At 46.0% G+C, this 23220-nt stretch overlaps 1 protein-coding gene across 2 annotated transcripts in view; it reads left to right on the forward strand.

The window, feature by feature from the left end:
* Positions 1 to 23220, forward strand: part of mcts1 (MCTS1 re-initiation and release factor) — a 64575-nt gene that overhangs the window by 28233 nt on the left and 13122 nt on the right. For both annotated transcript variants that reach the window (XM_070882666.1, XM_070882667.1), the window contains 2 exons: positions 19008 to 19204; positions 22338 to 22490. In XM_070882666.1, coding sequence (XP_070738767.1) covers positions 19194 to 19204; positions 22338 to 22490 — 164 coding nt within the window. In that variant the 5' untranslated portion in view covers positions 19008 to 19193. The remainder of the gene's footprint in view (positions 1 to 19007; positions 19205 to 22337; positions 22491 to 23220) is intronic.

Here is a 23220-nt window from a genome sequence, read left to right on the forward strand (position 1 = left end):
CAGCTACAATCCACAGGGGGGGTTTGTGCAACACGCTGCCCTGGGAGATCTGGATGTCTACACTGCCAACGATTTTGATTTTACCTTGGAGAGCAGCTTTGCCTAATCAGGGGACAGTTTTGGTCGAGTGGCAGGATTCTTCCAAATTTTTTCAAAGGTCTTTTGGCTCATCACAGACTGGCTCACCCCTGTGTCGATCTCCATGGAGACTGGGACCCCATCGATGTCCACTTCCATCATCCACGGAGAACTTCCGGTGGAGCGGCTAAAGATTCCATACTCTTCTCCCAGGGTTAGAGCAGCTTCATCTTCATCTGTGTCGGAGCCCCGGTGATTAGCCAACTCATCAAAGACACAGTGAGTACAGCCTTTTCTGCACATTCTCTGAAGGTGCCCTTTTCTTTGCAGCCTTTGCATGCATAGTCTTTGTAGCGGCACTGGTGGGCCCTGTGGTTTCCTCCACAGCGCCAGCACGGGGCCACCCGGTTTGCCCCATGTGGCGGACTCAGCGTTGCAGGACTCGGGGCAGCATTTCTGCCTTTGGAAGTGTCCATGCGGTGCACTGCGCTCGCCGGTTTAGAGTCCTGGGTCAGTATTCGCCTGGAGTCGCTGGCCGAAACCATGTAGGCCTGGCTCACTTGAATTGCTTTCTGCAGGGTAACTGTAGTGTCAGCCGAGAGCAATTTGTGTAGGAGGCCTTCGTGGTCGATTCCGATGACAAATATGTCCCTTAGTGCTTCATTAAGGTGGTTGCCAAACTCACACGGTGCAGCTAGTCTTCTTAAGTGTGCAGCATACTTGGCAATTTCTTGGCCCTCAGGTCGCCGGTAAGTGTAGAACCGGTGCCTGGCTGTGAGGATGCTTTCTTTCGGTTTTAGTTGTTCCTGTATGATTGTTACAAGTTCCTCATAGCTCTTGGTGGCTGTCTTCTCTGGGGCTAGTAAGTCCCTGACGTGACCGTAGATGGTGGGCCCACAACTGCTAAGCAGGATGGCCCTGCGTTTGTTCGGTAGTGGAGCCGGTGTGTCCCCGTCCAGGTCGTTGGCTATAAAGAAGTGTTCCAATCTTTCCACAAAATCGTCCCAATCTTCCCCCTCTGTAAATTGGTGAAAGTTGCTGAGGTTAGACATGTTGAGCGTGTAGTTCGTGATCTCGTATTCCTGTTGCCAGTATGTAGGCACCTTTAGTAATGACTCCACGAGGCAGGATATGGTGCTTGAACTCTGCAGACCTGCAGTCTTTTATTAGCAGCTCCTGAGTGCCTGCCAACAAGCTGTGTGTTCCTTTTTATACTGGGTTATCTGGGTCTCCAGCAACAGCACCCTCTAGTGTACCGGTAAGGTGTATACAGTACAAGGGCACATTCAATGTTGCATACAGTGTTACAGACATCACACAGTAAACAGGCATGTATACACAACAAGCAGGAGGCGCGATAGGCGGTACTGAAGGGAGGGTCCTTGAATCCGGAGCATGCCCTGTTTTATGATTTGAACCGCACGTTCCGCCTGGCCATTGGAAGCCGGCTTGAACGGTGCTGTCCTGACGTGTTTGATACCATTACCTGACATAAACTCCTGGAATCCATAGCTAGTGAAACACGGGCCATTATCGCTAACCAGGATGTCCGGCAAACCGTGGGTCGCAAAGACCGTATGCAGACTTTCCACGGTGGTGGATTTCGTGCACGAATTCAATATGATGCATTCGATCCATTTCGAGTATGCATCGACAACAATCAGGAACATTTTTCCCATTAACGGGCCCGCGTAGTCTACGTGAATACGTGATCATGGCATGGTGGGCCAGGGCCACGGGCTGAGTGGGGCCTCCCTGGGGGCATTTCCCAGCTGAGAACACGTCTTGCATCTGCGAACCCAGTGTTCCAGGTCTGAGTCAATTCCCGGCCACCATACATGTGACCGGGCAATGGCCTTCATTAGCACGATGCCTGGGTGCTCGCTGTGGAGTTCCCTGATTCATCCTTCCCTTCCTTTCTGGGGCATGACTACCCGGCTGCATAGCAGGCAGTCGGCATGGATGGAGAGCTCGCCCATCCGTCTGTGAAACGGCCTGACCTCCTCGGGACACGCTCAGTGTGCGGGCGCCCAATCCCCAGTCAGGACACATTTCTTTATCAGGGATAGGAGGGGGTCTCTATTGGTCCAGATTTTGATCTGGCGGGCTGTGATGGGGAAGCCTGCGGTGTCGAAAGCCTCAATGGCCATGACCATCTCCGTGCTTTGTTCCGACACCCCCTCGGTGGTCGCCAGTGGGAGCCTGCTGAGCGCATCAGCGCACTTTTCGGTGCCTGGCCAGTGCCATATGGTGTAGTCATACGCAGCCAGCGTGAGGGCCCATCGCTGTATGCGAGCTGACACATTGGCATTGACAGCCTTGCTGTCGGACAACAGGGATGGTAATGGTTTGTGGTCCGTTTCTAACTCGAACCTCATGCCAAAAAGGTACTGGTGCATCTTTTTCACCCCGTAGACACATGCGAGTGCTTCCTTTTCAACCATCCCATATCCCCGTTCTGCCTGGGAGAACGACCTGGAGGCATAAGCCACAGGTTGGAGTTGACCCTCATCATTACTCTGCTGCAACACACACTCAACCCCATAGGATGATGCATCACATGTCAAAACCAGTTTCTTACAGGGGTTGTACAGGGTCAACAGCTTGTTAGAATAGAGCAGATTCCGCGCCCGATTGAAAGCCCGTTCTTGACAGTCCCCCCAAAACCATTCACAACCCTTACGCAGGAGCACGTGCATCGGCTCCAACAATGTGCTTAAGTTCGGCAGAAAGTTCAGGAAGTAGTTCAATAGTCCCAGAAATGACCGCAACTCCAATGTGTTGCCGGGCCTGGGGCGCGTGATGGATCGCCTCTGTTTTGGATTCGGTAGGCCGGATCCCGTCTGCAGCAACCCTCCTGCCCAAAAACTCGACCTCTGGGGCCAAAAACACACACTTGGACTTCTTTAGTCGCAGGCCTACCCAGTCCAGTCGACGTAGCACCTCCAGGTTGTGGAGGTGTTCCTCGGTGTCTCAACCAGTGATAAGGATGTCATCTTGGAATACGATTGTTCCAGCGATGGATTTAAGCAAGCTTTCCATGTTCCTCTGGAAGATAGCGGCCGCTGAACGAATGCCAAATGGACACCTGTTGTAAACAAACAGCCCCTTGTGCGTCGTGATGGTGGTCAGAAGCTTGGATTCTTCAGCCAGTTCCTGAGTCATGTAGGCTGAAGTGAGGTCCAACTTGGTGAACAGCTTGCCACCTGCCAGCATGGCAAAAAGATCCTCCACTCTCAGAAGCGGGTATTGATCTTCTAGTGACACTCGGTTGATGGTGGCCTTGTAGTCGCCACAAATCCTGACCGAGCCATCCGCTTTAAGGACAGGAACGATAGGGCTTGCCCAGTCACTGAATTCAACAGGCGAAATTATGCCCTCTCTTAGCAGCCTGTCCAACTCACTCTCAATTTTCTCACGCATCACATATGGCACGGCTCTGGCTTTGTGGTGCACTGGTCTGGCATCTGGGGTGATGCGTATCACTACTTTGGTGCCCTTAAAGGTCCTGACACCTGGTTGAAAAAGTGGCTCGAATTTCTGTAGGACCTGTGAGCATGAACTTCGCTCCACAGATGAAATGGCGTGCACATCCCCCCATTTCCAGTTCATCTCGGCTAGCCAGCTCCTCCCCAAGAGAACGGGACCATTCCCTGGGACAATCCAGAGTGGCAGCCGGTTCTCCGATCCATTGTGTGTGACCACCAAATTTGCACTGCCTAGTACTGGGATGATCTCTCTGGTGTACGTCCGTAGCTGCGTGTCAATGCGTTCCAGTTTGGGCCTGTTAGCTTTGAGTGGCCATAGTTTTTCAAATTGTTGGGCACTCATAAGTGACTGGCTGGCTCCTGTGTCCAGCTCCATGCGTACCGGGATGCCATTTAATAGGTGGCGTTTTGATGTATGAGCTGTGGACGTCTGCCACATGAACCCGCTGGACTTCAGTGTCCATAGCTTTGCCCCAAGCATCACCTTGCCTTGCAGACCTTCGTCTGGTTCCTCTGCCTCGTAAACTAGCCTCGCTACAGGCTTTCTGCACATTCTGGCCAGATGTCCACTGAAGTTACATTTTCTACAGATAAGTTGTTGAAACCTACAGGTTTTCGCAGCATGTCTGCCACCGCACCTCCAGCATGAGCTGAGATTGTTGTGTCCTGGAGTGCATAAGGGATGGTTTTCTTGACCAATATGTCGAGGAACCAACTAGGGGGGAGGCCATCTTAGACTGGGTGTTGTGTAATGAGAGAGGATTAATTAGCAATCTCGTTGTGCGAGGCCCCTTGGGGAAGAGTGACCATAATATGGTGGAATTCTGCACCAGAATGAAACAGTTAATTCAGAGGTCATGGTCCAGAACTTAAAGAAGGGGAACTTTGAAGGTATGAGGCGTGAATTGGCTAGGATAGATTGGCGAATGATACTGAAGGGATTGACTGTGGATGGGCAATGGCAGACATTTAGAGACCGCATGGATGAACTACAACAATTGTACATCCCTGTCTGGTGTAAAAATAAAAAAGGGAAGGTGGCTCAACCGTGGCTATCAAGAGAAATCAGGGATAGTATTAAAGCCAAGAAAGTGGCATACAAATTGGCCAGAAATAGCAGCGAACCCGGGGACTGGGAGAAATTCAGAACTCAGCAGAGGAGGACAAAGGGTTTGATTAGGGAAGGGAAAATGGAGTATGAGAAGAAGCTTGTAGGGAACATTAAGACGGATTGCAAAAGTTTCTATAGATATGTAAAGAGAAAAAGGTTAGTAAAGACAAACGTAGGTCCCCTGCAGTCAGAATCAGGGGAAGTCATAACGGGGAACAAAGAAATGGCAGACCAATTGAACAAGTACTTTGGTTCGGTATTCACTAAGGAGGACACAAACAACCTTCCGGATATAAAAGGGGTCAGAGGGTCTAGTAAGGAGCAGGAACTGAGGGAAATCCTTATTAGTTGGGAAATTGTGTTGGGGAAATTGATGGGATTGAAGGCCGATAAATCCCCAGGGCCTGATGGACTGCATCCCAGAGTACTTAAGGAGGTGGCCTTGGAAATAGCGGATGCATTGACAGTCATTTTCCAACATTCCATTGACTCTGGATCAGTTCCTATGGAGTGGAGGGTAGCCAATGTAACCCCACTTTTTAAAAAAGGAGGGAGAGAGAAAATAGGGAATTATAGACCGGTCAGCCTGACATCGGTAGTGGGTAAAATGATGGAATCAATTATTAAGGATGTCATAGCAGCGCTTTGGAAAGAGGTGACATGATAGGTCCAAGTCAGCATGGATTTGTGAAAGGAAAATCATGCTTTACAAATCTTCTGGAGTTTTTTGAGGATGTTTCCAGTAGAGTGGACAAGGGAGAACCAGTTGATGTGGTATATTTGGACTTTCAGAAGGATTTCGACAAGGTCCCACACAAGAGATTAATGTGCAAAGTTAAAGCACATGGGATTGGGGGTAGTGTGCTGATATGGATTGAGAACTGGTTGTCAGACAGGAAGCAAAGAGTAGGAGTAAATGGGTACTTTTCAGAATGGCAGGCAGTGACTAGTGGGGTACTGCAAGGTTCTGTGCTGGGGCCCCAGCTGTTTACATTGTACATTAATGATTTAGACGAAGGGATTAAATGTAGTATCTCCAAATTTGCGGATGACACTAAGTTGGGTGGCAGTGTGAGCTGCGAGGAGGATGCTATGAGGCTGCAGAGCGACTTGGATAGGTTAGGTGAGTGGGCAAATGCATGGCAGATGAAGTATAATGTGGATAAATGTGAGGTTATCCACTTTGGTGGTAAAAACAGAGAGACAGACTATTATCTGAATGGTGACAGATTAGGAAAAGGGGAGGTGCAACGAGACCTGGGTGTCATGGTACATCAGTCATTGAAGGTTGGCATGCAGGTACAGCAGGCAGTTAAGAAAGCAAATGGCATGTTGGCCTTCATAGCGAGGGGATTTGAGTAAAGGGACAGGGAGGTGTTGCTACAGTTGTACAGGGCCTTGGTGAGGCCACACCTGGAGTATTATGTACAGTTTTGGTCTCCTAACCTGAGGAAGGACATTCTTGCTATTGAGGGAGTGCAGCGAAGGTTCACCAGACTGATTCCCGGGATGGCGGGACTGACCTATCAAGAAAGACTGGATCAACTGGGCTTGTATTCACTGGAGTTCAGAAGAATGAGAGGGGACCTCATAGAAACGTTTAAAATTCTGATGGGTTTAGACAGGTTAGATGCAGGAAGAATGTTCCCAATGTTGGGGAAGTCCAGAACCAGGGTCACAGTTTTTTGATAAGGGGTAAGCCATTTAGGACCGAGATGAGGAGAAACTTCTTCACCCAGAGAGTGGTGAACCTGTGGAATTCTCTACCACAGAAAGTTGTTGAGGCCAATTCACTAAATATATTCAAAAAGGAGTTAGATGAAGTCCTTACTACTAGGGGGATCAAGGAGTATGGCGAGAAAGCAGGATTGGGGTACTGAAGTTGCATGTTCAGCCATGAGCTCATTGAATGGCGGTGCAGGCTAGAAGGGCCGAATGGCCTACTCCTGCACCTATTTTCTATGTTTCTATGTTTCTATGAACAAAGGAACTGTTAACAGGCATTCCTCTCTGATTGTCTCTTTGATTACTCCTGAGCGCTCTGTTGCTGAGTGTCAATGGTCCCATCCCGGGATGCATTGTCCCTTGTGATGGCGTGAATTGGCGATCCCCCTGCCATTGTCTCTGTTGCTGGCCCACTGTAGAGCCTGTTGCTGTCTGGGCAGTGTCAAATTGTCCTTGCCTGCCTGCGGGGTTCTGTGTCTCATTTACAATGTTAACTCCCTGGTCCATCGCCACGTTGGAACCAGGGCTGCGCGCGTGAATTATCTTGGTCTCCTCTTCCCCTGCCATGAAGGTCTGAGCTATCAGCATTGCCCTTTCCAAAGTCAAGTCCTTCGTCTCAATAAGCTTCCTGAAAATCCCGGCATGACCAATGCCCTCAATGAAGAAATCCCTTTACATCTTCCCCCTGCAGGCGTCTGTGAACTTACAGAGGCTGGCCAAACGCCGAAGGTCCGCAACGAAGTCCGATATGCTTTGTCCCTCCTGACGCTGGTGTGTATAGAACCGGTGCCAGGCCATGAGGATACTGCTCGCCGGTTTGAGATGCTTACCAATCAGAGTGCTGAGCTCTTCAAAGGACTTGTCCGCCGGCTTCTCGGGTGCGAGCAGGTCTTTCATCAGTGCATACATCTTGGATCCACAGCTGGTCAGTAGATGCGCCCTTCGTTGGCCAGCCGCTTCCTCTCCCAGCCAGTCCTTCGTGACAAAGCTCTGCTGGAGCCTCTCAACGAAATTGCCCGAGTCCTCACCAATACAGTCCCGTTCCTCTGTGCTACAGATGGCCATCCTCGTAGGTTGTTGATTCCCGTTTCTCGTCGCCAAATGTAGTGTCCTTACACCTTACAATAGAATCACACGAGGCATGTACTGCAGACAAGGTCACTACGTGACCTGAACCTTTATTCCCAGGACCAAGAAGTGCTGTCCCTGCGTGGGACCTCCCTTTATATACCTGGATGACCAGGTGAGGAGTGTCTCCCACAAGTTCACCCCCTGTGGTCAAGGTGTGCATTACTCAGGTATATACAGTGTACTGTGTTGTTACATAAAGGTTATAGTTATATGAAGGTTACAAACATGACAGTAATGAGGTCCAAGGCCCAATATGTGAGGCTCCTTGGCCCTCACAATTTCATAAAATCACAGAATGATACAGCATAAAAGGAGGCCATTCACCCCATCATGCCTGCCATCCCTGCAAATTTTTCAATTCCTCTTTAAAAGTTGAATCTGCTTCCACCACCCTTTCAAGCACTGCATTCCAGATCATAACAACTCAGTGTGTTAAAAAAAATCCTCATGTCGCCTTTGGTTCTTTTGCCAATTATCTTAAACCTATATCCTCTGGTTGCCATCCCTTATGTCAGTGGAAATAATTTGGCCTTATTTACTCTACCAAAACCCTTCAAGATTTTGAACACCTGTATGAAATTTCCCCTTAACGTTCCCTACTCTTAAGGGGAACAACTGCAGTTTCTCTAGTCTCTCCACTTAACTGGTCTTTCGTTCCAGGTACCTTTCTTATAAATCTCCTCTACCCCTCTCTAAGACCTTGACATCCTTCTTAAAGTGTGGTGCCCAGAGTTGGCCACAACACTCCAGCTGGGGTCTGATCAGTGTTTTATAAAGGTTTAGTCTTAATTCCTTGCATTTGTACTCTCTGCCTCTATTTATAAAACCAAGGATCTCGTATGCTTTTTCGACAGACTTCTCAACTTGTCCTGCCATCTTTAAAGACCTGTGTACATATATCCCCAGGTTTCTCTGTTCCTGCATCTCCATTAAAATTGTACCTTTTAGTTTCGACTGCCTCTCCTCATTCTTCCAACCAAAATGAATCACTTCACACTTCTCTACGTTAAAGTTCATCTTCCATGTGTTTGCCCATTTCACCAGTCTGGCTTATGTCCTCCTGAAGTCCATTACCATCCTCCTCACTGTTTACTACATTTCCAAGTTTCGTGTCATCTGCAAACTTTGAAATTATGCTCTGTCTATCCAAGTCCAGGGGCTAGATTTTCCACTTTTTTTGCATGCTTAACGCCCACTTAACGTCCATTTTACCGCTGAAATGACGTATAACACCCATATATCGCCCATTTAGCCACAAAATGGAAACTGACGGGCATTTTTCGGAAACTTATCGGCGAGCGTTACTTTCTCCAAATGCGTAACGGCCACTTTTTTGGGGGGGAATCATCAGAATGGGCGAAATCAATGCCCATAATATTGCCCAGCGTTAGTTTCCGCACGGAATTAACGGCAAGATTCAATAATACCGACCACCCACTTTTTTTTGTCGTAACGATCACATTTGCCAAAACTTAACGGCCAGGAGATCGCCCAGCGTCACTTTCACCACCTCGCACACATATCACCCACATTATCGCTTGCCCAAAAAACCGCCCGGTAAAAGTGGAACGAACTAATAGATTAGGAAAAGGGGAGGTGCAACGAGACCTGGGTGTCATGGTACATCAGTCATTGAAAGTTGGCATGCAGGTACAGCAGGCGGTGAAGAAGGCAAACGACATGTTGGCCTTCACAGCGAGAGGATTTGAGTATAGGTGCAGTTGTACAGGGCCTTGGTGAGGCCACACCTTGAATATTGTGTACAGTTTTGGTCTCCTAATCTGAGGAAGGACATTCTTGCTATTGAGGGAGTGCAGCGAAGGTTCACCAGACTGATTCCCGGGATGGCAGGAATGACATATGAAGAAAAACTGGATCGACTAGGCTTATATTCACTGGAATTTAGAAGAATGAGAGGGGATCTCATAGAAACATATAAAATTCTGACGTGATTGGACAGGTTAGATGCAGGAAGAATGTTCCTGATGTTGGGGAAGTCCAGAACCAGGGGTCACAGTCGAAGGATAATGGGTAAGCCATTTAGGACCGAGATGAGGAGAAACTTCTTCACTCAGAGAATTGTGAACCGGTGGAATTCTCTGCCACAGAAAGTTGTTAAGGCCAGTTTGTTCGATATATTCAAAAGGTAGTTAGATGTGGCCCTTACAGCTAAAAGGATCAAGGGGTATGGAGAGAAAGCAGGAATGGGGTACTAAAGTTGCATGATCAGCCATGATCATATTGAATGGTGGTGCAGGCTCGAACGGCCGAATGACGTACTCCTGCATTTATTTTCTATGTTTCTATGTTAATCACAGCGTTATGGATGCCATGTTCTACATCACATATCGCATCATTTAAAAGGCTGCTCTGCTTCAATCTCGGGGGAGTTCGGATGTACTCTGGAGGTGATGTAAACATCTGTACAAACATCTTTACCATACTGTGAACAATTGGAATTTAATAGGTGTCTTCGTCGGGACATTCATTGTTTGTGACCAATTGGTAGAAAACAGATAGCTAATGCAATGGGGCCTGTCCTTTCTCACCCTCTCTTGATGACCAATTACATGCTGCAGACTCGCGATGGCCGAAGGTACGCTCCACAGCATTATGTGCCCAATGTAAGATGTGCCAGACTGATGAGGAGGACCAGACGTTACACCCCCGCAAGTACAGGAAGAAGCAGTCTTACCTCGACTTGCCCGACACCACCTGCCTTCAGAGACTGCGCTTCCACAAAGAAGTTATCACTGAGGTATGCCAGCTCATAAGGTGAGATCTGCAGCCTGCCAGCACCATCAGTACTGCACTGTCCGTCGAGGTTAAAGTCACCACGGCATTGTCGTTCTAAGCGTCGGGTTCTTTTCAGGCCTCAGCTGGTGACATTTGCGGTCTGTCTCAGCATGCCACATCGCTGCATTAGACAGGTCACTGAAGCCTTGTACGCACGCAGGAGGGACTTGATCAGCTTCCCTATGACCAGGGAGGCTCAGACTGAGGGCTCTAGGATTCTCCCGAATTGCAGGGAGCAATAGACTGTACGTACATCGTGATGCGGGAACTTTTTCTGGATGCAGAGGTTTTCAGGAACTGCAAGGGATTCCACTCCCTGAATGTCCAACTCGTTGTCGACCACCAGCAAATTATTATGGCAGCGAATGCTAAATTTCCAGGCAGCATCCATGATGCTCACATCCTGCATGAGAGCACTGTATCTGACTTGTTTAACAATCAGCCACAAGGTCAATGCTGGAGGCTTGGTGACAAAGGATATGGCTCGCCACCTGGCTGATGAACCCCCTGCATGACACCCACACCGAAGCCAAGAGGTGATACGAGAGCCACAGAGCCACTCGCAATATCATGGAGAAAACCATTGGAGTGCTGAAGCAGCGCTTTAGATGCCTGGACCACTCAGGAGGCGAGCTCCAATACCACCCTGAGCAGGTAGCTCAATTCGTGCTGGTGTGCTCCATGCTGCACAACTTGGCTATCAGGAGGGGACAAGAATTGCCAGAAGGGTCTAACAGTCCACCTCACCAGAGAGAGGAAGAGGAGGATGAGGAGGCGGACGCTGCCATTGGGCCAGACAATCAGGCTGATGCTGAAGCCATGCCCCCGCCCCCCTGTAGAGCGCATGAAATGGCCCATGGTGGCATGATAGCTGCAAGACTCTTACGTCAAGAGCTCATCAATGAGCGTGTTGCCTGAAAGAACGTTGGTGATATTTACAAGGCTGACACACTGCTGGGTGTGCAGGTCATACATTAATGGTGGGCATCACCTTGGTGATAGTTAAAGTTTAAGTTGATTGAAGTTAAGTGTCATTATACCCTTTGATGTTAAGGAATCACCTGCATGTAATGGTGCAGCTATCTGAGCCAATGCGGGGGTCGTTCAACCTGACTGCCTGCCTCTCTTCCGCGCGTACATCCGCGCCAGGGTGTCCTTGGAGATGGAGCACGCGGTGTCCACCGGTACGCTCGAGGCCTTCCGCGAGAGGTGGGCACCGGAGGGACTGGAGTGCATCGTCACTCCCGGCAACCAAATTTTAATTTGATTTTATGTTTTAAAGTTTAATTTGTTTTAATTGCCGGTGTTTTTTAGTGTCCCCCTCCCCTTTTATAGGGGGCACTTGGAGAAAAGAAAAAATGATTTTAGTGCCCAAAAAAAAACTTTAAAAAAAAAAACAAAAACACAAAAAAAAAACACAAAAAAAGGGCCTTGAAAATGTTTGGTGCGCCCCCCAGATTGGGGGGACATGATTTAATGATTTAATGTTTTAATTTTCTCACAAAAAGAGTTCTGAGCCAATGCGCAACAAGGTTTTGTTAAATAAAAAACATTTAAACTGAACGTTTGTCTGAAATCATCAATATTTCTGTAAAAACCAAACCTCCCCCCGCCTCCGCTTCTCCCCCCCACCTCTACCCCTTCCCCTTCCTCTCCTGACTCCAAGCCGCCTGGCCGAGGAGTTCCTCAGGCGATGCTTCATTGTGGGGGGGGGCGGGGGGGTTGGGGGGGTTGGTGACGGCCGAGGCACTGCTTGGACGGATACAGGAGAGGACAGTCCCGAGGTGGGAACATGCTCCGAGCCAGAAGCAAGATGTTACTGCTGGCTCTCGTGTGTCATTGGCGATGGGGGTGCGTCACCTTGGGGTGCAGTGTGGCGCTCCGGGACCACTGGGAGCCCTCTGCCACCAGTGTTCCTGGCTACCAGCTCCAGGGTCTCCAACATCTCTTCCATGTTATATCTTATTTTTTGGACAAAAACTCGGTGCCAACTATGTTCTTGGTGCTTAGTGGGCTTTTAGCTGCTGGTGAATCTCCCTCGTGCCTCCCACAACAGCCAAACAAGCACACACCACAGCCACACACGCCTTCAGTCCCTCTGAGCTCGCTCTCTGTCTGTCTCCTCTTCTGCGCATGTAATGATGACCCTTGACCTCCTGAATTGCAGGAATCGAGCGTTGCCATGCCGTTGCTAAGGACAGCAACACTTTACGGCAGAGGGTCATAGAGATTTAACGTTACCGCCCATTTCATATCGCTCGCGGTAATGCCCAATTTCAAAAATGGAGACTCGGTGCTTTGAGAATGGGCGAGAAGCCGGCGATCTGAAAACCCATTTTTACCGCCCACGCCGGAAATAACACACATTTTTGGGTGATCTGCACAAAAGTGTAAAATCTAGCCGCAGATCATTAATATATATCAAAAAGAGCGGTGGTCTCAACACTGACCTCCGGGGAACACCATTGCATACTTCCCTCCAGTCTGAAAAACAATAGTTCACCAATGTTCTCTGCTTTCTGTCCCTAGGCCAATTTCATATCCACATGGCCACTGCCCCTTTAATCCCTTGGGCTTCAATTTTGCTAACAAATCTATTATGTGGTACTTTATCAAACATCTTTTGAAAATCCATGTACACAACATCAACTGCACTATCCTCATCCACCCTCTCGGTTACTTCATCAAAGAACTCAATCAATTTCGTCAAACATGATTTGCCTTTAACAATTCCGTGCCGACTTATTTATTAACCCATATTTTTCTAAGTACCAATTAATTTTGTCCCGGATAAATGCCTGTAAAAGTTTTCCCATCAGCGATGTTAGGCTGACTGGCCTGTAATTGACAGGTTTATCCCTCTCTCCTTTTTGGAACACTCTCATACACACTCTTTGCCCTCTTATTTCCTTTTTCAGTTCTCTTCTGTACTATTTGTATTCAGCTTGAATTATGAACCTGTCATTGATCTCTTTGAAGGTCTCCCATTGCTCATTTACTGTTTTACCTGAAATCTTTGATTCCAATCCACCTGTGCCAGATCCCTTTTCAACTCACTGGAATTAGCCCTCCGCGAGTTTGATATTTTCACATTTGATTCTTCCTTGTCCTTTTCCATAGCTGCTCTAAACCTAATAATATTTGATTACTGTTTCCCAAATGCTCTCCCACTGAAACATGCTCCACGACTCCCACTTCCCCAGAACCAGATCCAACAATGCTTCCTTCCTGCCCAAATATGGGTGCTCCCGAATTGAACCCCCTAAGTTTAATCACGTTAATATTAAGTGGCAGGGTTACCTCACTTCACGGCTCAGCAATAACAACTTGGAGCGTAATCAGACAAAGAAGTTGACACCGATCCATAGAAGGAGACGTTAGAGCAGATGACGAAAAGCTTGGTCAAATCAGTAAGTTTTAAGGAGTGCCTTTAAGGAGGAGAGAGAGGCGAAGAGGTTTAAGAAGGGAATTCCAAAGCTTAGTGCCTAGAAGGCTGAAGGAACGGCTGCCAATGGTGGGTGGAGGAAATCGGGTGATGGAATTCAGTGCACAAGAGGCCAGAACTGATGGAACAAAGAGGGCTGCAGTGCTGGAGGAGGTTACAGAGATAGGGAGGGGTGAGGCCATGTAGGGATTTAAACATGAGGAGGAGTGATCTGGGACCGGTTACTAATGCAGGTCAATGAGCACAGGGGTGATGGGTGAACGGGAATTGATGCGAGTTAGGATATGGCAGCAGAATTTTGAATGAGATCAAGTTTATGAAAGGTGGATGATGGTTGGTCGACCAGGAAAACATTGGAATAGTCAAGGTTGCAGGTAACAAAAGCATCAATTAGGGAGTCAACAACAGATGGGCTGAGGGAGGGGTGGAGATGGCAATATTACAGAGGTAGAAGTAGGCTCTCTTGCTGATGTAGAAGATATGGGGTCAGAAGCTCTGCTCGGGGTCAAATGGGATCTTTTACTCAATATTGATTAAATTTGATATTGATCTTTTAATACAACACCATCGGATTTGCTTTATTCACTTCATATAAGCATTGTTGTGATAGCTTTAATTTATTGTCAATCAGGACTGCCACATTTCTTTCATTTTCCATGCACCTTATTTTCTTTCCATTTAAATAGTATTTTGTCCCCATGTCCCCACTTTGCATTTCATGTACCATCTGTCTGCCCATTCCCAAGTATATTCAATTCCTCAGGTAGTTATCTTGTTCTGCTTTGGAATCTACCACCTTCATTGGCTTTGTAGCATCTGCAAATTTAGCCATTGTGATTCCTAGCTCCAGGTGATTTATGAAGATATTAAAACAAAAGAGGTCCCAAAACAGACCCCTTTCAGGCTGATAATCTCTGTACCACCTTTGGCTTCTATTGGTCAATCAATTCCATATTCATTGTAACATATTTTCACCGATTCCCATTATCTTTACTTTCAGTATCAAAGGAACTATGTCAAAGGCCTTACTGAAATCCAAGTACATCACATCCACCGCATACCTCTATCAAGCTCCTTTGTCACAATCTCAAAGAAAACCAATCAGTTAGATTGGCAAGACCTCCCATCTATAAACCCATTTTGGCTATCTTTTATGACATTATTTTGATCCAGATGCTCCATGATATCTTTTATAAGGGTTTCCATAACTTTACCCACAATGGATGTCAAAGCTCACTGGTCTGAAGTTTCCTGGGTCACTTTGTAGCATCTGCAAATTTAGCCATTGTGATTCCTCCCTTATTTCCTCAAGGATCCTCGGCTGCATCTTTACTTAAGTTTGTACAGCTGTTCGACAAATATTTGAATAGTGTCACAACTTACCACTGCAACACCCTCTAGTTTCCTTTCCAGATCAAATAAGTTATCTGTCTCCTCGTTAGTTAAGGAGAAAAAAAAATGATTTTAAGACTTATGTAGCATATATCATATCTGTTGTCAGTTGTGGTTCTGTGGGTAGCACACTTGCATCTGGAATCAGAAAGTCGTGGGTTCAAGTCCCACTCTGAGACTTGAGTACAAAAATCTAGCCTGTCACTCTCTTAATATAACAAAAACATGTTTTTATTTTTATCCTTCATTTCTTTTGCTATATTCAATTCAAAACTTTTCTTTAAAATTTTTATGTCCTAGCCTGGACATAGACTGGGAATCGGATCTGGGACCTTCTGGTACTTAAGGCTCAATGGTACACTGAGATATGCTTTTGGCCATGAGGCCAGCAAGCGAGCCCTGATAACTCTTGATCTCAGAGCAAATCCTCTTTTCACTATGAACATTTTACGATTCAATAGCAAACAGGTCAAGTGCACTAAAAAAAACAAATTATTACAAACTTTTGGATATTATATATGAATACATCAGAATCCTATGTTGTATTTAAGATTGTCCTCCGCTGTTAAATATATCAGGGTAAGGATGGAACAATCTGAAACTATGAAAGTTGCATGTTTACTTTAAATCTGTTGCTGTCTGCATCTATTTTTAAATCTGTAATTATTTATTTAGAGCTCTAACGTGTAATAATTTATCACATGCCAAATTAGATCTTGCTGCAATAAGTCATACATTGTGTACTTTACAGGCTTCCTGGGAGAATCCTGGATCATTTGTCCTACTCATTGTTTCAGGCAAACCCCTTGCTTTCAACTCTTCTCCTAACTCCTCTGTTTCCCATCTCCCACCTGAGTGCTGTCCACTTTTCTGCTCTGCATTGTAAAACACTCTGCAATATAGTTTTGTATATGAGCAGTTCTATTGAAATATAAGTTGTAATTGATACCTCCAAACATGGCAATGGACCAGGGCAGTTGGTAGGTTTCACTGCAACTTCAGAAGTGAGGAGCCAACATATCATTTATTCTCTTTGGAACAGAGGAGGCTGAGAGGAGACCTCATTGAGATGTGTAAAATTTTGAGGGGCCTGGATGTAGTTGATAGCAAGGGCCTATTTCCCTTGGTGGAGGGATCAGTTATAAGGGGGCATAGTTTTATGGTGGTTGGTGGAAGGTTCAGAGGGGATTTCAGGGGAAGCTTCTTCATGCAGAGGGTTGTGGGGGTCTGGATCTCACTACCTGGAAGGGCGGTAGAGGCAGAAACCCTCACCACTTTTGAAAGGGTTACGGACCTAGAGCTGGTAAGTGGGATTAGACTGGATAACCTGTTGTTGACTGGTAAGTACTGCAGGGAATCGAAAACGGCCAGAGTGATCTCCTGGATGAGTCGGAGAGGAATTTTCCCAGATTTTTTTCACCTAATTGGCCTGGGTTTTTATCTGTTTTTTTAACCTCTCCCGGGAGATCACATGGGGTGGAATGTGGAATGTTGCGATGCATGGGGTGTTGCAGTTGTATGGGGCGGACTAGTTGGGCCAGATGCTCTTTATCTGTCCGACATTGTTCATAGATTGATATGTAACCTTCAGGGCTGCTGACCGAGGGCTGTGTGACTCTTTGTCGGCCGGCGCGGACACAATGGGCCGAAATGGCCCCTCCTGCGCTGTATATTTTTATGTTTCTATCATAGCAATACTGCCTGCCTAGATTTTGGCTGGTATCTAAAAACATTATAAATGTGAATTGGATACCAAAGTGTGCTGCCTGCCACTTTACTTGGGTAGAGTTATGATTCCTGTGCCCTAGCATCAACTGCGCATTATATTGTCACAGAGGAAATAACAAAGCTTCACCTGGACATTCAACCTACTCTGGTGTGACTGGAAACTGTCTGCTGCCTGCTGAAAATTTTAAGTTCATGGACTATGCTCATTTTTATGCCATTGCAAACGAGAGGCTAAAGGTAAGGATTCCCAAAGTTCACACGTGGGCTTTGCAAAGAGTAGAAGTTCCCTCGTAAGACTTCATGTGTGAAAATAGCTACAAAAACTCACTATATAGGGTCGCACATGAAGAATGGTGTTCAGAATGGTGGTGCACCAACAACTAATCGGAGGAGGCAGCTCCATGAATGCTGGCGGAGCCCAGAACATGAGTGCAAAAGATGAGGCTGAAGCATCTTCAGCCAGAAGTGCCAAGTGGATGATCCATCTTGGCCTCCTCCTGAGGTCCCCATCATCGCAGAGCCAGTCTTCAGCCAATTCGATTCACTCCACATGATATCAAGAAATGGCTGAGCACACTGGATACAGCAAAGGCTATGGGCCCTGACAACATCCCGGCTGTCGTGCTGAAGACTTGTGCTCCAGAATAAGCCGCATCTCGAGCCAAGCTGTTCCAGTACAGCTACGTCACTGGCGTTTAACCGACAATGTGGAAAACTGCCCAGGTATGTCCTGTCTCCAAAAAGCAGGACAAATCCCATCCGTCCAATTACCACCCCATTAGTCTACTCTCAATCATCAGCAAAGTGATGGGACGGTGTCATTGACAGTGCTATCAAGCGGCACTTACTCACCAATAACCTGCTCACCGATGCTCAGTTTGGGTTGCGCCAGGACCACTCAGCTCCAGACCTCAGTACAGTCTTGGTCCAAACATGGGCAAAAGAGCTGAATTCCAGAGGTGAGGTGAGAGTGACTATCCTTGTCATCAAGGCAGCATTTAACTCAGAGTGGCATCAAGGAACCCAAGTCAAATTGAAGCTAATGGGAATCAGGAGGAAAACTCTCCACTGACTGGAGTCATACCTAGCACAAAGGAAGTGGTTGTGATTGTTGGGGGTTAATTATCACAGTCCCAGGATATCGCTGCATGTGTTCCTCAGGGCAGTGTCCTAGGCCCAACCATCTTCAGCTGCTTCACCAACGACCTTCATTCCATTATGTCAGAAGTGGGGATGTTCGCTGATGACTGCAGTGTTCAGTGCCATTTGCATCTCAGATAATGAAGCAGTCCATGCCCGCATACAGGAAGACCTCCAACAAGCGAGAGTCTAACCACTGCCCCATGACATTCAACATGTTGCGTTTAGAATAACTCCACAAGACTGTATATCTTAAGCTCAAACTGTTGCGATCTTGGTCTCTTTATTGTAACTCCAGAGTGAGGAGGCAGCATGGTAGACTGCCTTTTATACCTGCTTGCCCAGGGTGTGGAGGTGATCCTTGGGTCTCCCACAGGTGCACCCCCTGGTGGCAAGTCTTACACATTGATAATGTTTACATACATAACACAACATGTGAAGAATGGTGTTGAAGAACACACTGTATAGGGTCACATGTGAAGAATGGTGTTTAGATGAGAAATACATTCTGTATTGGGTCACACATGAATTGTGTTTAGATGAGGAACACATTCTGTATCGGGTCACACATGAATGGTGCTGAGATGAAAAACACACTGTATTGGGTCACACGTAAAGAATGGTGTTTAGATGAGGAACACACTCTGTATAGGGTCACATGTAAAGAATGGTGTTTAGATGAGGTACTGAAGGTCCGGTGATGCCTATGTAATCATGCCATAGCACGACTCAGAAGCCAGGATTTTCTGCTTTTGTGCTTGACAGCCCGAAATTTGACACTAATTGACATCATGGGTTGGTGAGTGCAGATGTGGGAAAGCCTTGCCGGGAGGGAAGGAGGGGGGAAATATTGAATATATATATATAATTCTCAAAAAGGGGGAGCAGTAGTTTCGAATTATCACGTGGAATAGAAAACAAAACTGTATATTGAAGTTTCATTAACTAATTGTCCTTTGCGATTATTCTATAGGGTTTTTGAAAAGAAGTATTGGAGTACTGCTCAGTGCTGCCCTCTCTGGTTGTAAATCCATTGACAATACAAAGAAGTATCCATTTTACCGCAACTGTTGCGATTTGTTATGTAGTTGCGACTTGCCGTAAGACGTAATATTTCCTGTTGGGGCCTCGTGGAGTTGGGAGTTTCTGTGGCTGCACAATGTTTAAGAAGTGAGTTTTACGTTTTACATCGTTGTTTCTATTTTCTTATCAGAAGTAGTCGTTTTTGTGATGTTCAGATTCCTAATGTTTGTTGATTCGAACTTGTCCTTTTAATTTACTGCATTTGGATTCAAGTTATTTTCCCCTCATCTGTGATATATGTATTATTTTAAATAGTGCAATGGATTTGAAATAAAGTTCAGGATTTCAGGGCCGTGCTGGTCCTTCTAACAATTGGTGTAGGATTTTATCGAGTTATTTCCCCCATCCCTTTTGCTCAGTATTTGCAAAAACATGGATGTGTGTCTGAAGTGTTACAAGGTGGCTGAATTCATGAAAAGGCATTTGACAGTGTTTCTGTTTCCAGATCACGTACTGATTAAATGAAGATAATTTTTTAAAAATCGTATTAGATGCATTTTGAGCAGTGTTTTAATGGCTTAACTTCTTACCGGATGTTCTTAAGGGATGGTGGCAGCATAGATATGAAATTGGCTAAACGATAGGAAACATAGTGGTGAACTTGCTAGTTTACTCTCACATTGAAAGTTGGCATGCAGGTACAGCAGGCGGTGAAGAAGGAAAATGGTATGTTGGCCTTTATAGCTAGGGGATTTGAGTATAGGAGCAGGGAGGCCTTACTGCAGTTGTACAGGGCCTTGGTGAGGCCTCAGCTGGAATATTGTGTTCAATTTTGGTCTCCCAATCTGAGGAAGGACGTCCTTGCTATTGAGGGAGTGCAGCGAAGGTTCACCAGACTGATTCCCGGGATGGCGGGACTGACATATGAGGAGAGACTGGATTGACTGGGCCTGTAGTCACTGGAGTTTAGAAGGATGAGAGGGGATCTGATAGAAACATATAGAATTCTGACGGGACAGGTTAGATGCAGGAAGAATGTTCCCGATGTTGGGGAAGTCCAGAACCAGAGGACATAGTCTAAGGATAAGGGGTCAGCCATTTAGGACTGAATGAGGAGAAACTTCTTCACTCAGAGAGTTGTTAACCTGTGGAATTCCCTAACGCAGAGGTAGGGAATTCCAGTTCATTGGATATATTCAAGAGTGAGTTAGAGATGGCCCTTACGGCTAAAGAGATCAAGGGATGTGGAGAGAAAGCAGGAAAGGGGCACTGAGGTGAATGATCAGCCATGATCTTGTGAATGGTGGTGCAGGCTCGAAGGGCCGAATGGCCTACTCCTGCACCTATTTTCTATGTTTCTATGAACGGTTGTTTTTCGGACTGGAGGAAGGTATACAGTGGTGTTCCCCAGGGGTCGATACTAGCAACACTACTTTATTTGATATGTATTAATGACTTAGACTTGGATGTTCAGGGCACAATTTCACAATTTGCAGATGACACAAAACTTGGAAGTATAGTGAACAGTGAGGAGGATAGTGATAGACTTCAAGAAGCCATTGACAGGCTGATGGAATGGGCGGACACATGGCAGAGGAAATTGAACGCAGAAAAGTGAAAAATTGTACATTTTGGTAGGAAAAACAAGCGGCAATATAAACTAAAGGGTACAATTCTAAAGGGGGTGCAGGAAAAGAGACCTGGGGGTATATGTGCACAAATCGTTGAAGGTGGCAGGGCAGGTTGAGAAAGCGGTTAAAAAAGCTTATGGGATCCTGGGCTTCATAAATAGAGGCAGAGAGCATAAAAGCAAGGACGTTTTAATGAACCTATATAAAATACTGGTTTGGCCTCAACTGGAGGATTGTGTCCAATTCTGGACAACACCCTTTTTAGGAAGGATGCGAAGGCCTTAGAGAGGGCGCAGAAAAGATTTACAAGAATGGTTCCGGGAATGAGGGACTTCTGTTACGTTGGACAGACTGGAGAAACTGGGGTTGTTCTCCTTCGAGCAGAGAAGCTTGAGAGGAGATTTGATAAAGGTGCTCAAAATCATGAGGGATCTTGAAAGAGTGGATAGAGAGAAACTGTTCCCACTGGCAGAAAGGTCGTCGAAAACCAGAGGACACAGATTTAAAGTGATTGGTAGAGGAACCAACGGCGATATGAGGAAAAGCCTTTTTAAGCAGTGAGTGGTTAGGATCTAGAATGCACTGCCTGAGAGGGTGGTAGTGGCAGATTCAATTGTGGCTTTCAAAAGGAAATTGGATAAGTACCTAAAGAGAAAAAAAGTACAGAGCTATGGGGAAAGGGCAGGGGAGTGCGACAAGCTGAAGTGCTCTTTCAGAGAGCTGGCACAGGCTCGATGGGCCGATTGGCCTCCTGTGCTGTAACCATTCTAGGATTCTATGGCTCACTGAGTTTATTTTGGATGTAGCTGAGCTATCGAGACCAGGAAGGTCTTGGCCCAGAATTTGCGGTCCGAATGCCGGTGAACTAGCAGTGTTCGTCATCATTCCCATTTTTGACACTGGCTGCAACTTTTAATTTTGTGTCGTGTCAAATTTATCCATTTTTTAAAAAAAGTTTATCCATCTTTATTTCAGGTTTGCTTTTTCCCCATGTGAGAGCCCAATCTTTGTTTTGCTCTCTGACATTTTTTAAAAGTTAGAATTTTAAGAGCTAACTCACTTCCTTGTTCACTGTCTGTGAGAATTTTGTATTTTGATTGGCTGTTTCGACAGCTTGTTGATTTGAATTACACGTCGGAAAATGCAAATTTCACGATCTTTGTGCTAAGCTTACTTCAAGGCTGCAGATTCCGGGCCCTTGTGCTCCAGTCGCAGTCAGTGCTGAGTTAGCTTTTCCCAGTGGTAGGGTTGTTACCAAGGTGTACTGTAATTTATTATTAATGAGGGGATGGAGGTAGAATTGGCCAGGGTTCCTGCTGCTGCTGATTTTTATCTGATGGCCCCTGATATTCTGTGGACACTTGGGTGAGGACAGTATTGGGCTTGACTGACATCCTCTGCAGTCAAAGTGTCTGGCCCATGCATGAAGAATGGCCAATTGAGTAAGGTACTGGATAGTTGGATGATTGTGATTATGGAAACGAACCCCAGCAAAGTCAGCATCTTCGCAAAGAGGGAAAGAACAATTTAAAACTGTGTATAATGTCCCCCAAATGATTGTATATGTTTGAAGTAGGAGTGGACTGTGTCTGTTGTGTTTTAGAAAACATCAGCAGTGAGAATGATTCATTTGTTTTCTACCTTAACAGATTTGATGAAAAGGAAAATGTTTCAAACTGCATCCAGCTGAAAACATCGGTTATTAAAGGCATTAAGAATCAGTTGGTGGATCAGTTTCCAGTAATTGAGCCATGGTTGAACCAGATCATGCCAAAGAAGGACCCTGTAAAAATAGTTAAATGGTACCATTTAGTTTGTTTATATTTTTAAATGTAAAGCAAATTTGGTTATTAAGTGATCTCTCTCTCTCTCTCTCTCTCTCTCTCTCTCTCTCTCTCTCAGTCTCTCTCAGTGCCTTTCTGGTCAGGAGGTTGGTGATCAGTGCATTCCATACTTGCAGTCACTGTGCAGGTTGATTGCTCTGGCCTTTATGTTCCACCTGCCCATTCCATCCTATATCCCAGTCACACTCTTTATCTGCCTTTTGACCCATCACATTATTTATCTCCAGACATTAACAACCTTCCCTCACTCCAAAATAATGTGCCCACGAGTTCAAGGACCCTCTTATCGTTATTTTTAACCAACTCATTTTCAATATATACCTGTAGCACTAGAACTGAAAACAATTTCAGCTGCTTTCTTCAGCTTTTTAAGTCCAGTTGTCATATCCACACAGTGCTATTGATTACACAAGACTTAAACATTCTACTTCTTATTACTAGCTTGATTTTATCATTGTACAGAATCATCGCCTTGTTTCTGATTTGTGGCATGTAAATCAACATTGTCAGTAGACTTGGCATTTTGGTACCAATATACTGGAGAAAATATTTCAAGATCACAAATTCAGATGAAGAAGGGCCTTTAGTACATTTGATGTTACCCTTTCAGAATACCAACCAATCATTGTCTTATTGCTGCATGTAGTTGTTTCTTAAATGTGTCTCATACCCTGCCCTCAACATCCTT

Source organism: Pristiophorus japonicus, chromosome 6 (assembly GCF_044704955.1).
Source record: "Pristiophorus japonicus isolate sPriJap1 chromosome 6, sPriJap1.hap1, whole genome shotgun sequence".
NCBI classification, from domain to species: Eukaryota; Metazoa; Chordata; class Chondrichthyes; family Pristiophoridae; genus Pristiophorus; species Pristiophorus japonicus.